This window comes from Plectropomus leopardus, chromosome 2 (genome assembly GCF_026936395.1).
Source record: "Plectropomus leopardus strain MGB_pleo_1.0 chromosome 2, ASM2693639v1, whole genome shotgun sequence".
NCBI lineage: Eukaryota > Metazoa > Chordata > Actinopteri > Perciformes > Serranidae > Plectropomus > Plectropomus leopardus.
This window is the reverse complement of record NC_142177.1, coordinates 28,712,504-28,736,370: the sequence shown is the minus strand read 5'-3', so window position 1 is coordinate 28,736,370 and position 23,867 is coordinate 28,712,504. Positions and strand designations below refer to the sequence as shown.

General features: G+C 37.2%; 1 protein-coding gene across 2 annotated transcripts in view; it reads left to right on the top strand.

The window, feature by feature from the left end:
* slc38a3b (solute carrier family 38 member 3b) overlaps positions 1–23,697 on the top strand; it is a 43,204-nt gene extending 19,507 nt beyond the window's left edge. For both annotated transcript variants that reach the window (XM_042507290.2, XM_042507282.2), the window contains 10 exons: positions 269–350; positions 12,229–12,311; positions 13,601–13,659; positions 14,887–15,060; positions 15,182–15,261; positions 15,351–15,451; positions 17,047–17,171; positions 17,269–17,413; positions 18,594–18,697; positions 19,519–23,697. In XM_042507290.2, coding sequence (XP_042363224.1) covers positions 269–350; positions 12,229–12,311; positions 13,601–13,659; positions 14,887–15,060; positions 15,182–15,261; positions 15,351–15,451; positions 17,047–17,171; positions 17,269–17,413; positions 18,594–18,697; positions 19,519–19,623 — 1,058 coding nt within the window. In that variant the 3' untranslated portion in view covers positions 19,624–23,697. The remainder of the gene's footprint in view (positions 1–268; positions 351–12,228; positions 12,312–13,600; positions 13,660–14,886; positions 15,061–15,181; positions 15,262–15,350; positions 15,452–17,046; positions 17,172–17,268; positions 17,414–18,593; positions 18,698–19,518) is intronic.
* Positions 23,698–23,867: the final 170 nt, after the last annotated feature.

The following is a 23,867-nucleotide window of genomic DNA, read 5'->3' as shown; positions in this document are numbered from 1 at the left end:
AAAAAAGGTCATATTTAAATGTACTGAGTCAAATCTGCTAATAAAATACCACCATGCGTTACCTCTCCTAAACTGTAGATCGTAACATCTGCCTGCCTTCTTTCACATGAGTTCATGACCTCAATGTCCCCAGCTGTATATTGCTCTTTCACTTCCACAAACAATGTGACCTGACATAGCTGACGTCTGTTTGTTCTGTGCCAGCATACTTCCACTAAAACATGCCTGGCCACACATATTCACCTGTTTTCTGTTTTGTCTGTTACAGCCATGTCCAGCTACCTGTATATTGTGAAATCTGAGTTACCGCTGGTCATCCAAGCTTTCCTAAAGGCAGATCCCAACTCTGAGTGAGTATTATCACTTACTGTAACTGCTTGTAGAAATCAACATCTCTGTGCTGAGATTGAAATGCATGGGACTCCTGTCTGCTGTCTAGCAGAGACACTGTGCAAGGTCAGGGGGCCTGGCAGATTATGTGGGCAGTGAAAATATTTCAGTTTGCACCAGTCATTGATTCTGTCAGGGTGGGGGTGTGATGAAAATGGCAGCTTCTAATTGGCTAAGCGACAGGGGGCCCGTGGTTGGGTACTATCTGTTAGATATGTCTACACACAACATAAGTCAGTGCTGTCAGCTTGTCGAGGCAAGTGGTGCTTACGTCAGAGTAATGCCACATACACAGGCACTCCGCATAAGGCCACTAACTACTCAAGTGGATTCCAGCTGCTTGTTTAACTCTAAAACCAAACCTTGTGCTCAAATGGGGTTGCAGCGACTGCATTAGTCTCTTTAAAAACATCTCAGGCCTGGAGGATAAAAAAGACTCTCTTCAGAAATATCAGCAAACCAACACAGCCTTATGTTGAACTTATTGGGGTCAAACATCCAGACAGCCCTCTTAGGGGACTTAGTATGCTTTACTCATTTTCTGTTAATGTTACAATATCAAATTTTCATATTAAACTTGGCCAAAATATCAAATTATGAGGTAAATATATATAAAAGTACATAAACCATGACAAAATTGTGACAGATTTCTCACATGGTCATCTGCTCCAGACAAATGACTTCAAGTGTTTAAAATTGCGTAGACAACACTGTTACCTTTAGCTACATGCTAATGTCAGGCAAACAGAATCTCAGTTGTCAATGTTGTCAGAATAGGTCAGTGAATACTTTGGTTTAGCAGGTTTTATTTGTGATTTTTTCATCAGAAAGTGCCATGTCACAGTTGTTCCCCGGCTTCAAGTACACTGTTACATGTATATTGGTGATTTCTCTTGGTTGGTAGTTGTTACAGTGATTTTCCAGCTGCAAATAGCTACACTTCCACATGTTGTTGACCTTTATGTGCTGATGTAGCGAAACATGTGGTGTTGTTTGCTGATGTTGATTTCTTCACAATTTTGGGTCATACTCCAGAAGATTTTGGCTTGGCAGTTTTTCTTGGTGACTTTTTAAAGTTAGAAAGTGTTGCTATACTCTGTTACAGTCTTTCCTGGCTGCAAGTACACACTGCTACATGCCCTACCTGACAATAATGCCAGGAAAGTATAGACTTGATTGCCTATATTTTTAATTTCAGTTTGGAGGCCTTTATTGGTGATTGATTTTTCTTGGTCAAAAGTTTGTGTACTTGTTACAGTGAATCCTTGGCTGCGATGACTGTGCAGAGACACAATGAGCTCATATATGGACCTGGAAATGCTTGACCAATAAGAGCAGACTAGGCTTTTTCGGGAGCTGGGCTTAAAGAGACAGGCACTAAAATGCTAAAGGGTGCTAAAGGGTGAATACAGGTGTGTTTTTTTTGTAATTCACATTTTATTGAATTTTAATTTTTACAACAACAAATACAATAAAACAGAACAAATTGGCAGGTTCCAGCAGGCAATGTCTATCACCAATTATCTAAAATAAAAACTGAGAGGTTCAACAATAAGGTTTGAATAATGGGTGTTCAGTAGGTGTGGTATAAGGTAGTTGCAGGTTCTCAAAGTACTAATTAATTATTGGCTTGCCAAGCCCCAAGGCATCAAAAATCTTAAATTTTACTCTTGGAGACCTGGAACCACCCTGAATACTATCATATCAAGTCACATTGACAGATAAATATTTACTTTTCAGTTTCCTGTACATACAAAATTTCTAAACCTTTCCCATTGTTCATTAGCAGATTCATTCCCACCGTTCAGTCTCATCAACATTTCTTCACATGCAGCCGTTTCCATCATTTGAACTTTCCACATTTCCATAGTTGGGGTTTGGGGTTCTTTCCAACACCTCAAAATCAGACGAGCACAAGTTAATAGAGCAGATTTTAATATTCGATATTTAAATTTGTTTAAATTTGGTACTTTTGTTCTGTCCCCAAGGAGACAGAGCCTTGGTGAGATTGGAAGAATACATCCTAGCCAATTCCCTATTACCTTCAAAACGTTTTCCCACAATGGGAAAACTTGAGTACATTCCCACATTGCGTGTAGATATGTACCACGTTGTGTTTTACATTTCCAGCATAAGTCATCATTTATTAATTTCATTTTTATTCAGTCTAGTAGGGGTATAGTAATATCTATGTATTATTTTATATTGAATATATTTGCTCCTTGCTTCTCTGACATATTTTTCAGTGTCGGAAAGAACTCTTCCACACTCCTTCATCCAAAAGACAATCAAATCTTTCTCCCATAGCTTCCTTAAATAATCACACCCTTTGCTGGTCTTCCAGGGACATATCTCGTACCACTTGGAGGCTGTTTGAATTCTTGATGGTAATTTTAAGAACTGATCAATAATATTAGCATCATCATGTAAAAGTATCTTATCTTTAATGCAGTGTCTGAGTTGTAAATATTTCCAAAAATGGGCTCTTCCTTTAAGTTTAAATTTTTCTAATAATGTTTGATAGGACACAAATTACCCTCCTCAAAAATATCATCTAATGTTCTAATGCCATTTTTCAACCATTGGGCCCAGTAAATGGTTTGTTTACCTATTCTTATTTTAGCATTGTGCCAAATAGATGCATATTTTTGGGTGTTATGAGAGATTTTACAGTTTTTATGCATGTCCCGCCAAGTTTTCCTTGAATGAGTTAAAATTGGGTTCATCATATTGTCATCCTTTTGCTTAATTGTTTGTGAGAGATTCTCTGTGGGTTTGAAAGGGAACGTGAGCTCCTGCTCAATCAAGATCCAGTCTAGGTCTGCATTTTTTACATTCCAGTGTTTTTGCAAGTTTTGCCATTTCAAAAGAATAGCTATAATAGGATATATTTGGTAGGGATAGCCCCCATCTTTCTTTGGCTGGTATAATTTATCTAAATTGATTCTGGGTTTCTTCGTACCCCAAAGAAGCATTTTATCATGTTGTTATATTTGAGTAATAGCTGTGTGGGGAATACGCATAGAGGAAGCATACCTGTAAGATAGTTAATTTGGGGAGCAATGACCATTTTAATAGTATTTACTTTCCCCCATAGTGTTAAATTCAACTCTATCCCATTTCTCCAGATTAGTCTTAATTTTGTTTAATAGTTTTTTCTAAATTGGTTGTAATAATTTCTTTTATATCTGAATTTAGTTTTATTCCTAAGTACTCCATGTCTTTTGGGAGCCATTTGAAATTAAATGAATTAAGTAGGGTAGGGGAGCATACCAGGGAAACTGGCATGGCCTCTGACTTATGCCAATTAATACAGTACCCTGAAATTTTAGAATATATTTTAATAGTTTCTAGTAATTGTCACGACAGAACTAGCTGGATCCCGGACACAGTGCCAGAATATCATCCGCCGAGAGAAAAAGTTTGTGTTCCCCTGCCCCCACGCGGTAACTCCTCGAATTCTTGGTTCCTCTCTTATCATTACAGCTAAAGGTTCGAGAAATGTAAACAATAATGGACTAAGACTACACCCTGGCGTGTTGATCTAGATATTTTAATGAACTGAGATATCATGCCATTTGTAAAAACAGCAGCTTTCGGATTTGAATATAGGATCCGCACCCATCGGCAGAAATTAAAGCCAAACCCAAATCTTGATAGTGTTTCAAAAAAGAAAGGCCCACTCCACCCGATCAAAAAGCTTTCTGGGCATCAAGGGATAAGGCAACAACAGGTTGCAGGTTAGATTTATTCAACCAAAGTAGGTGCAAGAGTCTTCTCATGTTATCAGTTGATGTTCTATTTTTATGAAGCCTACTTGATCCTTATGTATTATTTTTGGTAAAACTTTGTCTAATCTCAGAGCTAATACTTTTGATAATATTTTGCAATCAACATTAATTAGCTTATAGGTCTATAATTTGCAGGGTCTGTTAAATCTTTATCTTTTTTGGTAGTAGGGTTATAATAGCTTCATTAAAGCTGTCGGGGTAATGATCCACACTCAAATGCTTCCTGCAGAACCTTTGTAAGAAATGGGCATAGCATCCAGATATTTCTTATAATTCAGCTGGGAAGCCATCCACACCTGTGACTTCCCAGATTTCATAGCCATAATAGCAGTTTTACCTCTGTGTTTGATATGGGGTTTCTAAATGATCTCTTTCCATCTGAGGAACCTGTGGCAGCGTGATGTTTTCAAAAAAAGTGGCCAAATCATCCTCCTTTGTTATATTTGAAGATGTATATAATTCCTCATAAAAACTCTTAAAGATCTTGTTAATGCCAGTTGTGGATGTGATTAGTTCATTATTTTCTCTAATTGTCATAATTGTGTTATTTTATGCCCTGTGACTTTAATTGTCACTAATAATCGGCCCAGTCTTCTCTCCGTTTTTCATAAAAAATTAGTTTTAAGCCTAAACAATGCGTATTCTGTTTTTTTATTATAAATTTCATGTAAATCATATTTCAATTGACAGATTTTATGAAATTTTTCCTCTTCGAACCGTTCCGCTAACAGTTTTTCTAAATCAATTATTTCCTTTTTCTAATGATTGTAACTTATTACGACTTTCCTTTTCTTGAAGGAACTCTGAGAAATAAATTTTCCTCTTACGAATGCTTTGAGAGCGTCCCATACTGTAGCTAGTCTCGCTGTTGAACCAATATTTAACTCTAGAAATTTACAGATATCTTCCCCAAGTTTTTTAGCAAATTCTTCATCCTGTAATAAACTTGTGTTCATTCTCCATCTTCCAACTTTGATTTTTTATCAACATTTAGATCTAAATGTAGCTCCACCAGAGCATGATCCGTTATTGCTATAACTCCTATATTACAGTCTATAACCTTATCTATGAGAGAGTGTGAAATTAGAAAAAAATCTATTCGTGAATAAGTTTTGTGGGAATGAGAGTAAAAAGAATACTCCCTCTCCCGCGGGTTAACAAGCCTCCAGATATCAATTAAACTCAGATCTTCCTGTAGACTGTGTATGGCATTTCTTTCTTTCGAGTATAGGGAAGGTCTAATTTTACTGCGATCTAAATGGTCATCTATTACTTGATTAAAATCTCCCCCTAATATAAGTGGACCATCCAGGCCTCCCAACATCTTAGAGACTTTAGAAATAAAATTTGGGCTCTCCTTATTGGGAGCGTAAATATTACATAATATAACCATTACTCCATTAATTTTAGCTTCTACACACAGGATACGCCCATCAGAGTCCTTAAATTCTTTTGAAAATATGAAATTAAGCTTTTTGTTTACCAAAATGGCAACTCAAGAAGCTTTTACTAGATACAGAATTGTGAAATACTTTCCCCACCCAATCACGTTTCATTTTCAGAGCTTCTTCTCCTTTTTAAAATGAGTTTTTGTATAAGAGCAATATCTGTGTTTTTCGATTTTAGATATGTAAGTATCTTTTTCCTTTTGGTAGGAGTGCTGCAACCATTAATGTTCCATGAAACAATGTTGATATACTGACTACCCATAAAGTTTATAAAAACAATATTTTCCTCTCTTCAAAAGTAAAACCATACTATTCCAAATTTCAGTGTAATAGATCCATGCCTTGCCTTTGCAATAACAAACATTTAGACTTAACCATAATCCAAGTCCTGCCACATCAGCAAAAACAGTAAACAAAAAGAAAAACGTTTTCAACTCAAAAAACACTGTCTCAAAACAGAACCTGACAGTGTAAGCATCTTCTCTGCTGATTCCGGTCCGTGTTGATCCTCTGGGTGGCACCGTCATTCTCCTCCTCGCCCCCTGGTCATGACAGCTCCCAGCTGGTCCCCGTCCCCGACGCCTCCTTCAGAATAAAGTTCAACTCTCCGTGCTGCGTATATCACTTAGTCCTCTTGTTCCACGGTAGTAATGTTATCCCGTATAAAGCATTCAGCTTTCTCCGGGTCAGTGAAGCTCCATCTCTTCCCCTTCCACGTAAATCTCAAGGTTGCTGGGTGTGCGAGCGTGTGTTTAACCTGGTGCTGCCACAGGATCTTCATGATGGGAGAGAACAGCCTCCGCCGGTCAGAGCGCTCCTTGGTCAAATCCTCAAACATCGAGATGGTGCATCCCTCCCATTTCAGCCCTTTTATTTTCTTAGCAGCAGCAAGAGCTTTCTCTCAGGCCGTATACCGTAAAAACTTCACCAGTATGATACGTGGGGCTGCATTATCATCCGGCCGTGGTCCTCCGTTTCTATGGCTCCTTTCGATTTCAAATTCTTCTCCATCCAGTTTAAAACCATCTCGTAGTATCTTCCTGACATAATCATTCATATTACTTCCAGCCTCCTTGCCTTCCTTCAGTCCAACCAGCCTGACATTATTTCGTCTGCTTTGGTTCTCATAGTTCTCAATTCTCTGCCAAAGTTTATCCACTCGCTCTGTTAGCCGCATGTTATCATTGGCCATGTTAGCTGCGCTATCCTCCACATTGGAAATGCGGGTTTCAGCTTCATCCATTCTTGTTTGGAGCGCACATACCGAGTTCTTGAGTTCGGTGGTGTCTGCCCGTATTACGGTCACATCAGTCGCCACTTGATTTAAAGTTTCCCCGAGCTTCGTGATCTCCGAGAAAAGATCTTCCATGCTATTTTCGGTTAGTTCCGGGGCTAGCTGAGCTAGCATCCACGGGGACAGTAGTTTTCAGATCTAGTCTGCACACTTCGTTTGGGTTGATTCATCTCAAAATCCAGAACTTCTGCGTAAGTAGATAAAGCCACAACTTACCTAGCGTAGTTAGAATTAGTTGCGGAGAGTTGTCATGGTTTAATTGCCTTTAATTATGGTCAGGGACCGGGAGCGGATCTAGAGCGCTGCCATTTCCCAGGTATCCCCACGTGACTCCCCTACAGGTGTGTTTTTTAACCATTTAACCATTTGGCCCAAATATTATGAACCTTAAAATGAGCATAATAGGTCCGCTCTAAACTCTATCTCCACTACATATATCTATGTAAGAATCTAGTCTGACCTGTTTCTTTAATGTCTTACTGTTGTTGAGTTTAGTGGGCTTTTCCATTTTTGTGCCATGCCCTTCAGAAAGCTCTTACATCTAAGCCCTCTGAAGGACACATCATTAGCTTTTATCGCTGATTAATTTTGACGTGGGATAAACTTATACTTATATTCCTGTTTGTGCGTATTCATTTCAGGGTCAGAGGCTTAGCTACAATCACAAGTGACGTATGAAGTATTATGACTCTATCTCTCTGTCTCTCTCTCACACACACACACACACAGATGCACGCACACACACACACACACACACACACACACACACACACACACACTCAAATGACAGCAGCAGGTGAGGTAACATGGGTGCCAAATTCCGAGGCTGAGCATAAGGACAGGTCAGATCAGGGCCAGCTCTCAGCAACCGAAACACACACACTGTTCATTTCCACTCAGCATGCCTCTTGCTGTTCAGATCTGTGGCGTCAGGAGAACAGGGTGGAGTGAGGGGTGGGTAGTCGGGGTGGGGGGATTGCGGGCTTGTGTGGTCACACAGGGAGAAGGTCAGATATTTGGAAGTAGCAGGAATTCACTGCAGCAGTCCTGAGACTGAATTCGAGGGCAAGGACTTGGACTTGACTGCTGTGAGACTTGACTAAATAAAGACCTGGTTCCAAATGTGTACTAAATGTCTTATGCTAATACCAATATACCAATATAGAACTACCCGCAAAGCTTAACCCTTCAGAACCTGGAAAAACATCAATGCTGTTGTGCCGCGTTCAGACGCTTTTCACAGGCATTAAAACCTATGAAACCTGAAAAAAAAAAAAAAAAAGAGAATGATTTGTCAACTGATGCTTCTTTTTTTTTAACATAAACACATAACACATAAGGATCCCCTAAATTTGATTATTTAAAAAAAAAAAACTGTGACCAAAATATGCACTGATTGTGACATTTTGCATTTTAATAATAAACACTAAAATAAAATAAAATAAAATAAAATAAAATAAAATAAAGACCTGTTAGTGCTCTCTGGTGGTGCAGTTTACATTAATATGATGCAGGCAGGCCTTTTTTGACCACACAGTTTCCATATTTGATAATTAGGCCATGCATTGCAACACTGGATAGAGTCACAGCAGCTGCATTTCTCTTCACATTTGAAAACTGATAGTCTGAAATGACCTACTGGACAAATGTCCAAAGAGGTCATGACATGTGATTCATGAGACTTACTCTGCATTCAAGGGCTCCTCCACACACATTGAGCGAGGGGGGAGCGAGCTAGTCTCATAGATCACTTGTGCGGGTCATGGCAGACAGCTGATCTAACTGGTGTCTCGTTCAGAAGGTTAAGAATATCAGGATTAGCAGTTTAAAAAGGGGGCTGTAGGACACAAAGACTGTTCTATACACAGGATTTAGGAGACAGCGAACATTAATGGTTTGATAATCATGTCCATAAGCTTCCTGTTGCTGGTGCTCATTTTCAGGTCTAAAGCTACTGATGTTCGAGATTTACCATAACTGCCACAGATTAAAACACACAAGGAGAGTCTGTCTTTTATAATCCATTAAGTTAAACTGGTAGATCCTCTCGAGGACTAAAATGACTCCTGTCACATGACTACAAAGAACAACATATCATCTGTTTACCAAAGCAATTATGCTGGGAGTAATTATAATCAAGAGAAATAGCTGGACCACAAAAAGCCGAGGCCAGACGTACACACAAAAGTCACTGGGTGAGTGAGTAGCTGTGTTCGAAATCGTCCCCTATCACGGATATAGTGCACTATATATTGTGTTCGCCATTTGGTAGTGGTGTTCGAATTCTCTGCTGCTAATTTCATCCACTAGTGCACTATAAAATGCCTGCAATGCACAGAAAATTTGAGTGTGCATACGATGTACCCTACATTTAAGTCCCGTCTGCTACATTGCAATACGTGTATTTCAGGGGGAAAAATAATCCAATGTAGTGTCCGAAATCTCGTTTAGTTATTCCTTATATAGTGCACTATTTAATACACACTACATAGTGAATAGTGAGTGAGTGAATGAGGGGACGGTTTCAAACACAGCTAGTGAGTGAGTGAGTGAGTGATGAAGTTACACTACTGTTTACACTGTTTCTGCTGGTAACATCTTTCCCTCTGGGATCATTCATCTGATCACCATTCCCAATAAATACATGTGAAGTTCTTCCTGTGCAAGACATTTGTTACTCTACCTGCAAACCTTAACCCTTTGGATCCTGGATCATTAGTGTTGTTGTGCCGTGTCTTTCATAGATGCCTTTCACAGGCATTAAAATCTATGAAACCTGAGAAAATTGGTTTGACTTCTTTTGAAAACGTGGGAAAAAGGCAAAGAGCAACTTGATAAGAAATTTCTGGAAAATTGCAGAAAACAAACATACAAAAAAAGTTAGTAAAAGGTGACAAGAAAATGACTTGAAAATTAGCCGCGAGAAGTTATTAGATATTATCCAAAAAAGGATAAAATGTCCAGAAAACTATGTTTATAATTCTTAAAAATCCATATTTAAAATTATGTGACATAATAATAAGTTGCTCAGTCAAGTCTTCTGATGTGTTTAAAAGAAATCAAGCCAATTTTCTCAGGTTTCAAAGCTTAACCTAGAAAGTCCAGCCAAAGCTGCGTGGTTTCCATCAAGTCTTGTTTCTATATTAAGTCAAATGCGTCATTACAGAGACTTAAGTCTGAAATACTCTCTTATCTCAATTTAGAATGACTTTTAGGGTCGTTGGTTTTGCAGAAACATGTTTTCTATCTTCTTTTACCAAAAAGACCTATCGTATATAGGATAGGATTTTGGCTATAATAGAACCACCGTACCTTAGGGACTTTCCAATCTAGGACTCCTAAATCAGGATGAGATAGACTGTGTCCTTTAAAACTATGTGACATAATAATAAGTTACTTGTTGATGTCTTCCCATGTGTTTGAAAGAAGTCAAGCCAATTTTCTCAGGTTTCAAAGCTTAACCTAGAAAGTCCAGCCAAAGCTACGTGGTTTCCATCAAGTCTTGTTACTATATTAAGGCAAATGCGTCATTACTGGAACTCTGAAAGATTTCCCTTTCCTCTGTCAACAAAGTTAACTCCTCATATCTAAACTTGAACAGCTGTGGCTTTTATGGACTATGGTAGCTAACTAGCTAGCCAATGGCAAGTGAAAACTGTTGATATTTTGGCTTGTCCATCTCAAGTAGCTTACCGCTTCATTCTAAACATGTATACAGGCAGACAAGAGGTGTACTGATTGAAGAATAAAATTAAAAGTATTGGTCAGTATTTCATAAGTTAACCCTCTGGAAGCTGAAGGAATATCACCTTTATTGTTCCACTTTCAGACACCTTTCACAAGTACTTAAACCTTGAACCCTGAACTGTGAGCAAATTAATGCGATTTCTTCAAAAAACAAGGGGGAAAATGGCAATGACAATCTTGGTAAGAAATGTTCCACAAATTGCAAGAAAGGAGTAAATTTAGAAAATTATTTTTTAAAGAGCTAGGGAACAATGTCTTGGGTAAATGGAAAAAAATTATACAGGGAAAACAAAAATTTAAAATTATGTTACATAATTATTATAATTTTTAAGCGCATATTCCAAGTGTTGTTTGCCTTGTTTGTTCTTTCTACTTTTTTCCCATTTATTTATGTATTTATTGATCAATTGATTTACTCAGTCATTTATTTAAAATAATTTTCAGATAATTTTCTTACATGTTTTCTAGCTAATTTTTTGGGTCGTTTCTTGTTGTTCATTGCTTTCCAATGTTTTTGAAAGAAGTCAAACCAGTTTGCTCAAGTTTCAGAAGGTTAAGATAAGGTAAGAAGTACAGCCATGAGTTTAGGAATGGCTTCTGTAATATGATAATAGGATTTTTCCTACCTTTGAAATTCAAGTTAAGCTAGGACAAGCAGTTGGGATATATTTCTGTGATGAGGTCACTGTGACAGTTCGACACAGCTCACCGTGACATCGAGCCAGACACCCTGACTGCATCCCAGCATCAACATGTCCACATGTGTTAAGAGCATACAGTACATGTTGTACAGGGTTTATAGAGAACATAAGGGAGTCATGTTTTATGAGGGACATTTGCACGAGGTTTGTTTAATGGGTGTGTGTGTTTGGGACCCATATATCGCAGATGATGGTACAACAACATGGTCCCCCCTATTGGACTGAGGTGCTAAGACTGGATATGTCAGTCCATCCACACACAATCCAAAACTGTTAAAACAATGCCTTTAAGCTGGAAACTAGTTTGGGTCTTATGGTTGAGTATTAGAGATGATTTCAGGGGATGGTAATGAAAGAAGAAAGAAAAAATAGAAAAAGAAAGGGACAGAGATGGCAATGGTGTGATGGAATGAGCTGACATTGGTAATATTTACTGACGTTTTCAGTGCTGTGTTGTTTAGTCTCCACTGTTTCTTCCCTCCCTGCAACTGTGAACTGTCGCATAAATCATCATTGTTATGTAATAGTCTGTTTCAGTACTGCTGTTGAGACCAACATAAGCAGACGCGTTTTTTCCACATTCTCGAGGCCAAAGATGTTCCCAGCAGGTCGCTGTCGGTCTGGCAAAACGCCACACACATCAACCATTTGGACCACTAGAATTTAACAACCTTGTGTTTGAAGTGCTTTTAGAAAATGTAGTACCAACAGTTTCACTAAATGCATCAACCTATTCCTTACCATCTAACACTTTTTCCACTCTGTTTTTGTCTCCGTCTCTCTGTGCGCTATGTCTCTGTGCCAGTGTTTGAAATATTGAGCTCAGCAAAGTAAACAATATTTTTTTCTCCAAACAGTCTGTGGTACTTGAATGGAAACTACCTGGTCATCATGGTCTCTGCCAGTATCATCCTGCCCCTGGCTTTAATGAAACAGCTCGGTGAGTAACTACAAACTGAGACATTTCTTTCTTCCACAGAGAACCATCTGTTTAATAGACTATCTACTTGTCTGTTGCAACTTGTGTGAAAGAGGCACATCATGTAATAAAAAAATGGACATGACAGTAACAGTCCACACCAAGAACAATAACTCACAACTGGTATGATGTGAGCATTCACACTAATAAATGATAGTTTTTTATAAACAGTGGAGTCAAGTATGCCCTGCATGCCAATGTATACTGATGACCTGTCACTGTGCACATAAAGTGTGTATATACATACATCCTTTTTTTTAAATTATTTTGGACTTAAAGTTACTTTGTATTATATTATACCATAACTATTCCTCTCTCAGTTATAGCACTTGAGCTATTATTTTATTTCTATGTTTTCATGTGTGCCTTAATGTTGCTATTTAATGTCCCCCTGGCCTCAAGGGAGAGTAAAGGTAACATTAGTTCCTACCTGCCGTTGTTAGTGAGGACAGGTTATAGTGTAACAGACTCAGTTTAACATGTGTTGTTGTTGGGTAAACAGAAGAACTGGACGTCCACTTTCTTCTTGTATTGGTGTGAATTATTAAAGATGAAACATGATAAACTGTAGTCTGCTGCTTACTAACAAGCCAGAAGGGCCAGAGAACACTACTGAACATGAAAGTATGGTTACAAGATTACACATGAATGATGTCCTTGCACCTCTCTGCCTATGTTTTAACTCAAGCTTGTTGTAAAACACATTAGCTAGTGTTCAGATCCCTAAACTTTGGTTAATTTATTTGAAGTAGTTGAGCAGTTATCAAAGTGTTCTACATTAAACTCCAATTGATTACCCATTTTAAATTAGCTAATTTTTTTTTAATGAAACATTTTCTATCTTGCTCATTAGGGCTGTTTTCTTTTGACTCTGAGCCAACATAGATAATAACAGTTTGATTGAGCAGTTACCTTAAAGTCAAGCAATTAGTGTCTATCTTTATCCCATCTCTGGTAGTGGAAACAGCAGGGGGCCAATTAGACATTATTTTCCCTTTATTCCAGTCTCAGCTATTCATTAATACATGAAATAAATATGCTCCTCCTGGTGTCACAGGGCTGTGAGGTCTCCTGATGAGGGCATTTTGGGGGCATTTTTGCAGAAGCCTCATTTATAGAACAGTAGGAAACCTTTTGACTGTAAGCTCTGTGGAGTTCTTATGTAACTAATATGGCTCACAATAACATCATGTGAAGGCCAAATGGATCAGGAGCTTTAACAATGACTGTCTCCTCCTCTTTATTTTCAGGTTACCTTGGCTATACCAGCGGATTTTCTCTCAGCTGTATGGTGTTTTTTCTTTCTGCGGTAAGTGGGTCCGGCTCACATAGTGGCACATCACCACTGTGACTCTTCACAAGGAGGCTCATTTGTTCTGGCGTGTCATCTTGGCACACATGTTGCTTACATTTTCCCACCCCGTCTCGTTCCCACCCTCGTCTCTATTTTCAGTGGTATGCGGCTATGTTTGATAAGGCGAATATAGGAGCTGCTTAACACACATCAAAGGTTGAGAGTAAAACCAAAGTACTCAAAGCCTGAGTCACACTAATATGATGTGAAATGTCTTTTTTTCTTTTTTTTTTTTAGCTTGAAAGCTTTAGCTTTTTTAGCTTTTTTAATTTACTGAAATTGACACATCCCTTCATGCCTATGTCTTTTCTTTAGTGTGGAACAAAGTACAAAACTACTTAGGTCAAAGTATAGATACTCCTCGTCAAATATTTCTCCAATAAAAATGAAAGTTGCTGAGTTAAATTATCACTTGAGCTTAAGTACTAGAGAACTTGCTTTAAAAAAAGAAAAATCAAGTATTCAAACTACTTTTTAAAAAATATATATAATTGTTGAGTATTGTCACAATACAATTTGCTGCAAAGCCTTTATATGCACACAGAAACAGAAACACAAAAGGACCTCCTTTTGAATTTAGCTGCAGTCCTTGTCGCTTGTATCTCTGTTTCAACTAACTAAATGCAAAAAAACCCTCATCCTATTATCCCAATGCCTTGTCTTGCAAATAATAAAAATGCTGTAAATGCAGTTTCTAATAAACAACCTAACATCCCAGTTGCACACCTGTAGCTTCAACAGCAACTCGGCCGGATAGAAAAATGGTGCTGAAAATAGTATGAATTCACAACCAAAAACGTTGTTTAATTTGGGGCAAATATCCACCCATTTATTAAGTCCAAAAATGAACCACTGTTGACACTACAAACAGTTTGATGTGGATTTATGAACCTCAGCATTAAAAAAAGAAAATATCATCCACTGACTTTAAAGCAAATATAACAAGTAATGAAATCCTTCAAAAGTCAAAAGTACAATATTTGTCTTCTAAATGTAGTACAATTAAAGCAATAGGTTTTTTTAAAAAAAACAAAAAAACAAACTCAAGTCAAGTACAGATACTCAAAAACTGCACTTCATTACAGTATTTAAATAAATGTACTTTGATACCGTCCACCACTGCTTTTCTTTGGATATACACATATGTTTTTGTTTTTTTTAAATTTATTTCATGTCTTGCAGGTTATCTACAAAAAGTTTCAGATTCCCTGCCCGTTCGAGGAGTTCTCAACCAACAGCACTGCCGCCCACTACAGCCTGAATGTCTCGAGCCACGGCCACGAGTACAACAATGGCCTAGTTCACGAGGACGATGACTCCCACTGCTCCCCACGCATGTTCACAATGAACTCACAGGTAGGCAGTTGTTTTAAATCATTAAGGTCACAAATGTTGAAGTCTCCAGAGTTCCCACACTTTAGGAGGCTTGCTTGTACTGCTAATCATAGAAAGTCACATGTTAATGTGTTCTTCACAGACAGCATACACTGTTCCCATCTTGGCTTTCGCCTTTGTTTGCCACCCTGAGGTCCTCCCCATTTACACCGAGCTCCGCAAGTGAGTCACCCCTCTTTAACCTGCAAATATTTTATAACATGTCACTGCCGAATGTGGCACTCATGCAACTCTCAACTCTGTGATTTCAGTCCCACGCAGAGGAAGATGCAGAAGGTGTCCAACATTTCCATCCTTGTCATGTACAGCATGTACTTCCTGGCAGCGCTCTTTGGCTACCTGACCTTTTACGGTGAGAGCAGTTGTCCCTGGCACTATTTTGGAGTTTGTGTCACAATACACACAATATCAGTGAAAAATAATAATGTTTATGCAAAAATCAGATAGTCAATGCATTCATGAATATTTCTTGTTGTCAGAAGATACACAATAAAGCAAAACAAGTATGGCTTTGACTTTAAAGGCAGTAGAGCTGAAAGATGCTTTTTGTTAAAAAAAAAAAAAAAGGGAATAGTTCATGGTGATGATATCAAAAAGGCTTTTGTTGCTGTCTTTGTCTTGAAATGTTAAAGCATCACCATGCAAATTATTCCACTGGGTAGTTGAAAATAACTACTTTAGAGACACCATTATCCAGAAATTCCTTTGTTAAAAAAAATAATAGAGCACCACATTCAGTTATTGTTGATGAGTGCAGGTTTATAGGGATGGTTTGCTCACTCAGAATAAAGTTTAGATTTTACTGGAGAACATTTTTTACTTCCTCCACACATAGACAATTTCCCACTGGTGACCTGATTAAAAGAAAAAATAATCTTGTCTGAATCAAGTTGAATCAGACATAATCTGATTGGTTTGTGGCTAAGGGATCAAATCTTGAAAATAAGTTGTTGAAAAGAAAAAAGGAATCTGTAATCGGATTAGATCACATAATCCAGTTTAGGTTTTGATGTGGATCAAACCTTCAGTGTGTGTTCTTCAAAATGTTTAAGTAGGTAGGGCAGGGTTATAAAAATTGGGATTATCCTGATTCCAGGGCGACTCAAGGTGGATTTCAGAAACAAAACACAATAAAACTTTTAAACAGGTCAAATTTAGTGATATGAATATACAGTCGTATTTAGAGCACTGGTTATTTAATTTTGGAAATTTTAAAAAGTTTGTCTCTGAATCAGGATGGTCCAATTCAGTGTTACTTAAAAAAAAGGAACAAGATAGATTAGTTGATCCTGGACAACAAAATACAGGATTTCCAAATTCAGATCTTTCTGATCCCTTTTATTTTATTCAATATTAAAAACAGAAATCTTGCCCTAATATAACTTTTACAAATACTTATTGATATTTTTATATGTTTTATGTATATTTATATATTTTGTAACAAAATACAGTGGCAGCAAACAGATAAGATAGCTAATCATTTCAAATTTTCAAGAGAAAGTCAACTAGGACTTGGCACACAACAAATTTCCTAATTTAGGGTTTTGATTCACTGTATGTTGTTTAGGGATATAATAATATTTAGTATTAATAGTTAGCATTTTTTTTGCATTGAAGACAAACAGCTTTGAACAGTGTTTGTTTCACTTATTACACATAGAGTCCAAGCTCCCTCTTGTGGTGAGGAGAATACTACTATTACTACTACTACTACTACTACTACTACTAATAATAATAATAATAATACAATTAAAAATAAGAATAATAACTCTTTAGTAAGAGTTTACAAAGTGCTTTGTCAAACAAACGCAGAAATGGAATACACAGAAGGCAATACAACAACAGAAACACAAATAGACCTATTGAACACATGTGATATGAAATATGAGAAAACTTTATTATTGTGAAGTTTTTTTCTCTGTGTATATGTTTCCATTGTTTCTATAGACAATGTAGAGCCTGAACTGCTGCACACTTACAGCCGAATCGACCCTTACGACACTCTGATCCTGTGTGTGCGAGTGGCCGTCCTCACAGCTGTGACGCTGACCGTCCCTATCGTGTTGTTCCCTGTAAGTTTATTGTTGATTTGTTTGGTGTGGTGCTCACTAAATACAATACTGTGGTATCATGTCCTCATTGAATCCTCTCTCTATTGTCTGTCCACAGGTACGTAGAGCCATCCAGCAAATGTTGTTCCCCACCAAGTCTTTCAACTGGTTGCGTCACATTGCCATTGCCCTCCTCCTGCTCACCCTCATCAACATGCTGGTGATATTTGCTCCCAACATTTTGGGCATCTTCGGCATCATTGGTTAGTGACTGCACTGGACATAAACATAAAAAACATGGATGTTCTGGACAGTATCAATTAATTACAAGACTGTACAAGGCCTTCTGAGGCTTTTTATGTCATTGGCTCCTCTTTTCAATATTTAGATTTTTTTTTTCCCCAAGAAACATCATCACCATAAAACACTGAAAAGTTGTAGACAAGTATCAAACATACAAATCAATGTCATAACTTGACAAATAACATCAGGAAAACGACTGAAAACAACAGATAATATTTCTTAAAGGTCTTATTAATCCACTTTTATTTGGCTGTATTTGATATTCTACATTTGCTGTGATTATGGGTTACTTATTCTGTCTCTGTTTACAGGCTGAATGCTCCTGTTTGACATGGCAGTGTTTGTGCTGTTTTGAGCTCTCTTGTTCCCGATGCACAAAAAAACAAACATAAAAAGCAAAACTAAAAAAAAAAACGTGACCAGTGCGTGTTTGCACTATGGACAAAGTCAATATTATCGTCACGCTCTGTCCTCATGTGTCACATGTCAGAGGTCAAAGTTAAAAACATTTAAGTCAAAGGACTGCCAAGGCCAAGGGCATCTTCAAAGCAACAGATTCTGCTTTGACAAAACACGTGTAGGCAGATGGCGCCATATACAGAGCTGTTTACAGCAGCCTTTGTGTATTGTTAGGGCTCACAATCTGAGAATTTATTTTTATTGTTAAAAAAAATAATAAAGTTAAAAAACAGGTGAAAAATCAGATTTCACTTACATTTTCCCCAATTTCTAGCACTGTTACGTCACCTCTATCACTGTATTCATCACAACATTTAACAGTGTCCTCCTCATGAAATATTTTGGATAGTTTCATGTAGTTATATATTAATAGAAAAAGATAGAGAAATAAACTAAGTGGACACCAAGACTTGTGGTATATTAATGGGCAAATAAAATGCAAAACTGAAATCACAGTAATTGATGGAATTACTGGACCAAGTATTGTAGTATTTCTTTATCCCTTTAATGAATTATCCAGTCAACATAATTACTATAAAACGTCATCTAAATTTGATTAAATGATATTCATGCATTTTTTTAAAGGTTCCTCTAATGTAAAACCTATATCTTGTTGTGCTTGGCAACAATTTGTGGCCTGTGAAAACAAGTGAAAAATGTCCTTTCTCATTCACTTTACAGGTGCAACGTCGGCTCCCTGCCTCATTTTCATCTTCCCTGCTGTCTTTTACATCCGCATCGTTCCCAAAGATGACGAACCCATGAACTCTGTTCCTAAGATCCTGGTGAGGCCTTAAAATCTTTCTCTCTTCTGTCATTCATTGTGCTAATTTGATGATTACTGTGTGATACAGGCTTTTGTCACTGATAATCACGTGACCGAAGCTTCTTACTGGTTCTAACAGATGACATCACATCACTTAAATCCTGGCTTCTCTCCGATGGCTTCCTGTTAGTTTTAAAATTAATTTAAACATTTTACTGATAACTTTTAAAGCCGGTCTGGGTCTGGCCTCAAACTACATATCAGAAATGTTGACCCCATATGAGGCAGTTCGCAGCCTTGGATCCTCAGGTGGGGCCCTTCTGGCCGTTCCAAAGTCAAGCTTAAAACTAAAGGTGACTGCGCCTTTGCCATCAGGGCCCCTTGCTTTGGAACGATCTGCCTGAGGAGATAAGGCTCGCAGAATCAGTGATTTCTGTTAAATCATTTCTTAAAACCCACTTCTATAGATTTGCTTTGTCTTTTTATTTATTTATTTATTTATAATTGTCCCTATTTTAGTTATATTTTATTTGCTTTATTTCCTTGTTTTTGTCTTTTTGTTGCCTTAATTGCTTTTATTGTTTATGGTCTATTTATTTGTATTTTTTTACATTGACATTTTGCTTTCTTGCATCTTGCATTATTTGTCCTGCTGCTTGGCTTTCTTTAGCTGTTTTGCCTTTTATATATTCAATATCTGCTTTTGCTTTGTTTGCCAAAGCACTTTGTAAACTCTGTTTTTAAAGGTGCGATATAGATGTTGTTATTATTATAATTATTATTATTATTATTTTATTTTTAATTTTTTAGTACTTATGGGCTTTCTCCCCTTGTTTTCAGGCTCTTTGTTTTGCTGCTCTGGGTGTCTCCTTCATGGTAATGAGTCTGAGCTTCATCATCATCGACTGGACAACAGGGGGCGGCCACGCTGCAGGAGGCCACTAGATGCTGCTTCAGTGTGCGTGAGCTCTAAAAAGGGGAAAAAAGAACTGGTCAATGCAAAGGGAGCACTATCACCTCAGTGGGAACACACTACAGGGCTGCTCAGCACAGAGCCTGGCGTTTATAACGGTACTAAATATACAGAATACATGTGAGTTGGAATCACACTGATCGAGTTAAATTAGCTTTTTTGACTTTAACTTCACACATATCTGAACAAAATCCTTGAACGATGTTCAGGAATTCAGTTTAACATTAATAATTTCTATGAATAATCAGGACTAAACAGGGTCATCTGTTAGTGCTACCATGATGGTGAATTAGTTTTTTCCTGTTGCTTCCTCTTCATTCACACACACACACACACACACACACACAGAGCTGCAGCTGTACAGAAAAAAAGGCATGATTGTCTGTTAGGAATGCATCAAGATATACATGACAAATAATTATTTTTACACAAATATGAATTTTTTTTCATGAGACGCACAAAAGAGGACAGTCAGATTATCTCATCCTGAACCAGCTGCACTCTGAACTGTTCATCATGGTGTAATATGAAACAAAAAGAGTGCTTTAAGGCCTTAGACTGCAGGTGACATTTCATATCATGATCTGTCGAGGTGTTACGTATCATACAAAGCTTTTGTTCCAGATCAGCTAACTCTCTTCAGAAACCCTGGTGCCTTTTAGCATTTGGAACAGCATGAACACACAGCAAAAAAAAAGAAAAAAAAGACAGGAGTGTATATTTATTTAGCTATACTATATCTGTGTTTTTAATTTCAAATGGACTATATTTAACTACTGTATATGATGAAGTCAATGATCCAAATATATCGTCTATGATATCAGTTTTTGTTTTAGCTTACAGTATATATATGATGGAAAGAGTTACGACTGAAGAGATTTTAAACGTTCAAATACAAAGAGCTTGATTTAAGGATTTCATACTTTAACTTTGTAGAACTTTAAGCACACATGAAGCCAAACTGTGACCTTAAATAGAAGCCAAGTACAGCTTAACTTTTACCCAGCCTTAAGGCTTGCTCATTGATCCCCTAAATTCTCAAAACTCCTTTTAAACAATTCAGAAATCACTTTTTAAAGTTTTTGTGATGCCCCCACTGAGTGAAAATTCATCCCAAGATGCCATGTTTTTCAGGGCTGCTCTGGGAACCTAAATGAAATGAATTTTGGAAAAAAGTCCTTGTTCATTTTCTTGCAGAGCATTAGATGAGAAGATACAGTTATCGTTACGACTCGGCGCAGGGAAAAACCGCTGGTCTGACTCTGTCCAAATGTTACAAGCCTAGTACCTTTAAAGTAACACTTAAAGGAATATTTCGCCCATCAAATCACCATTTAAATCAATGTCAAGTCATGTTGTTTAAAATCAAATTTATCAAGAACATTTTATTTTTCTCGCATGCCCCCACAATGAATGAAGAATCCAAAAACTGAGGAAATTCTTGATGAATTGACATCATTGGGGTCCACGTTTAACAACAGCAAAATTATATCAAAACATTGTTTTAGAAACTCTCATGTAACTCATGCATTCTTAATCTGCACCTCGTTTATCCAGCGGTTTGCTCAGTGCTTCACAAACACATGCATTTTCACCTAAAGGTGGAGTTTTTATAATAGAACTGAAAGTGACATTTAGCTGATCTCTCCATACATGTGTGAACGGATGTTTTGATATAGTTTTGCTGTTGTTAAACGTGGCCCCATTTGACTTTAACTCATAAAGAATTTTCTCTGGTTTTGGACTTCTCGTTCACCATGGAGGCATGGAACAAAAAATGTTTTCTTAATGAATTCAACATAACACAAGGTTAATATCAGGATATCACTTACCTCTGTTGATATATGGTATCCAGTCGTGCAGGTAGTTTTTCATGTACTTTCACGAGTTTTGAGAGTCACTAAAAGGACAAAAATATGTGGACAGCTAAGCAAGTTACATATCGTAAAGCCTATGCAAATAAAACCCCAAAACATTATTGATTAGACACCACTAAAGGAAAGTTGGAAAATATGTTTCGATTGTTTTTATAATTTGGGTGAACCCAGCTAACCTCTGCTAGTTTGAACAATGCCTAGCCAAGCACCGTGAATTTGTAAACATTAACCTGCCGTCTGGCAGAATTTAACAAGTTTTAATTGTACTAATTTGAAGATGTATTAGGCTTTTGTGATTAACGTCTTTGGCTCACTGGTTTGTAATATTTTGATCTGCTTTCACTTGTTGACTATTTAGACTTGAGGTTAATGTTTTGCATGTCGTCATGTCCAGTCTGTCCTGTAGTTGATATAGTGAACACAGTTTTCTTCTGACACTGTCATAGGTAGATGTTATTGTAATACAGTGCAGTTGGCATCTTACAGTGAAGTGTATTGAAGCCTCATTCTGTGTTATAGGTGTTTTAGTGTTAAATTAGTATTATGAAGCCCTTCTTGAAAGATGCTACGTGAAATAATGTTTTAGACATTACTGTTGTGATCCTCCGCCAGTGATGACACACTAATTTTGAGCTTACAGGTCCAATGTGCAGGATTTAGGGGTTATATTGGCAGTATGGGATATAATATAACAAGTATGTTTTCTTTAGGGTATAATACCCTGAAAATAAGAATAGTTGTGTTTTCGTTTGCTTAGACTGATGAGTTTATGTAGGAAGCGGGCCCTCGTATATGGAGTCCCCCACGTTGCACCGCCATGTTCCTACAGTACCTCAGATTGGTACAGAAGAGGTGGACACCAAACACTGGCTCTAAATAATGACATTTGCCTTTTTGTGTCTGCCACTATAGCAAGCAGCCCCTCCAAAAAGAGTATCATCAGAAAAAAAGAAGATTTTTATAATGGGAAACTGCTTTATTTAGTGTTTGTATCAGTTTAAATTACCAGGTGTGTTTGTTTGGAGAGGATCTTAAGTTATCAGAGAAAAAAGGGTGAGCACACATTAACAGGTGCTGGGCTGGCGGCCTGTCTCTAAACATGCCAAACAGCATCAGAGAAACACTGAATTGTAATGTGAAACTGCTTTATTCAGTATTTTTGCTGGTTTTGATCACCGGATCCATTTATTTTGGAGAGGGAGAGACCTTTGCGGATAATTCTGCTCTGCTAAAAACCACCTGAACAATGAACACTGAGGGAATCCTAACAGGGGAAAGTTTCTACTGGTTGCAATCTGCAATCCTCACTTAATCCTACACACTGTACCTTTAATTTAGGGATGTGGATAGATACTTTCAGTAATCCTTCAGGTGTTTTTTGTGTATCACATTAATGCTACAAACTGCATTTAAGTTAACCTTTTAACAGACTACATTATATAGAGATCACTAATTTACAAGTTTAAAATGAAATAGAAGATTTAAACCTGAAATTAAATAAATCAGAGAAATGTTAAAACAAATACTTGCTGCTCTTACCCAAAGATGGTTTTATATTGTCACAACTCTCAGGCTCCAGAAAAGTCCTGCGTAAATCAGCACTTGTCTCATTTTATTTATATATTATTAATGACTATTTGTTTAGCAGTTTTGATTTTTATGGATAAATTATGAACAACAGCCAAGGAAATACTCAGTGTATGTATCAACCTGCATCCCTTGCTTTTTCACATGTATTTCCTGTGGTTGTTTCAAATGAAGGTTTAGTTTTGTCATGTTCAGTGGATAGAGTTTTGCTTCACTTTAAGGGATCATGCCAAAATAACAACTGACTACCTGCTGCTTTGAAATGCCTTTAACTTTTAAACAGGTACCACAGTTTTACCAGACGCAGTATATCAAATATGCATTTCTCATGTACCTAAACAAATGTATGTGATATTTTATTATAGCTGCTGTTCAAGACATAGATTTATGGAAATGACACGACTATAAAATAATATTAATGATTATATGGTATATGAATTCTGACAAATAAGACGTGGCTTTATAAATAATGTATATAAATGTAAACCTTTTATATTTGTGATGCATATTTACAGTAGCTTGTAAAGTGTAAATAGCAGGGACAGTTTTAGTTTGGCAATAAAATAATTGTAGATGTTTTTACATTGTCTCTGTTCTCATCCTTTCCCCTTAAACTAATCCTTATTTAAGCAGCACATATCCCTTATTGTTTTTCAGAGCAAATGAACAAATCAAATTAACTTTAATTATTTGGCTTTTTTGTGTGTGTTGCAATTTATTTGTAAGCCTTTTAACATACTTTATACATTTAA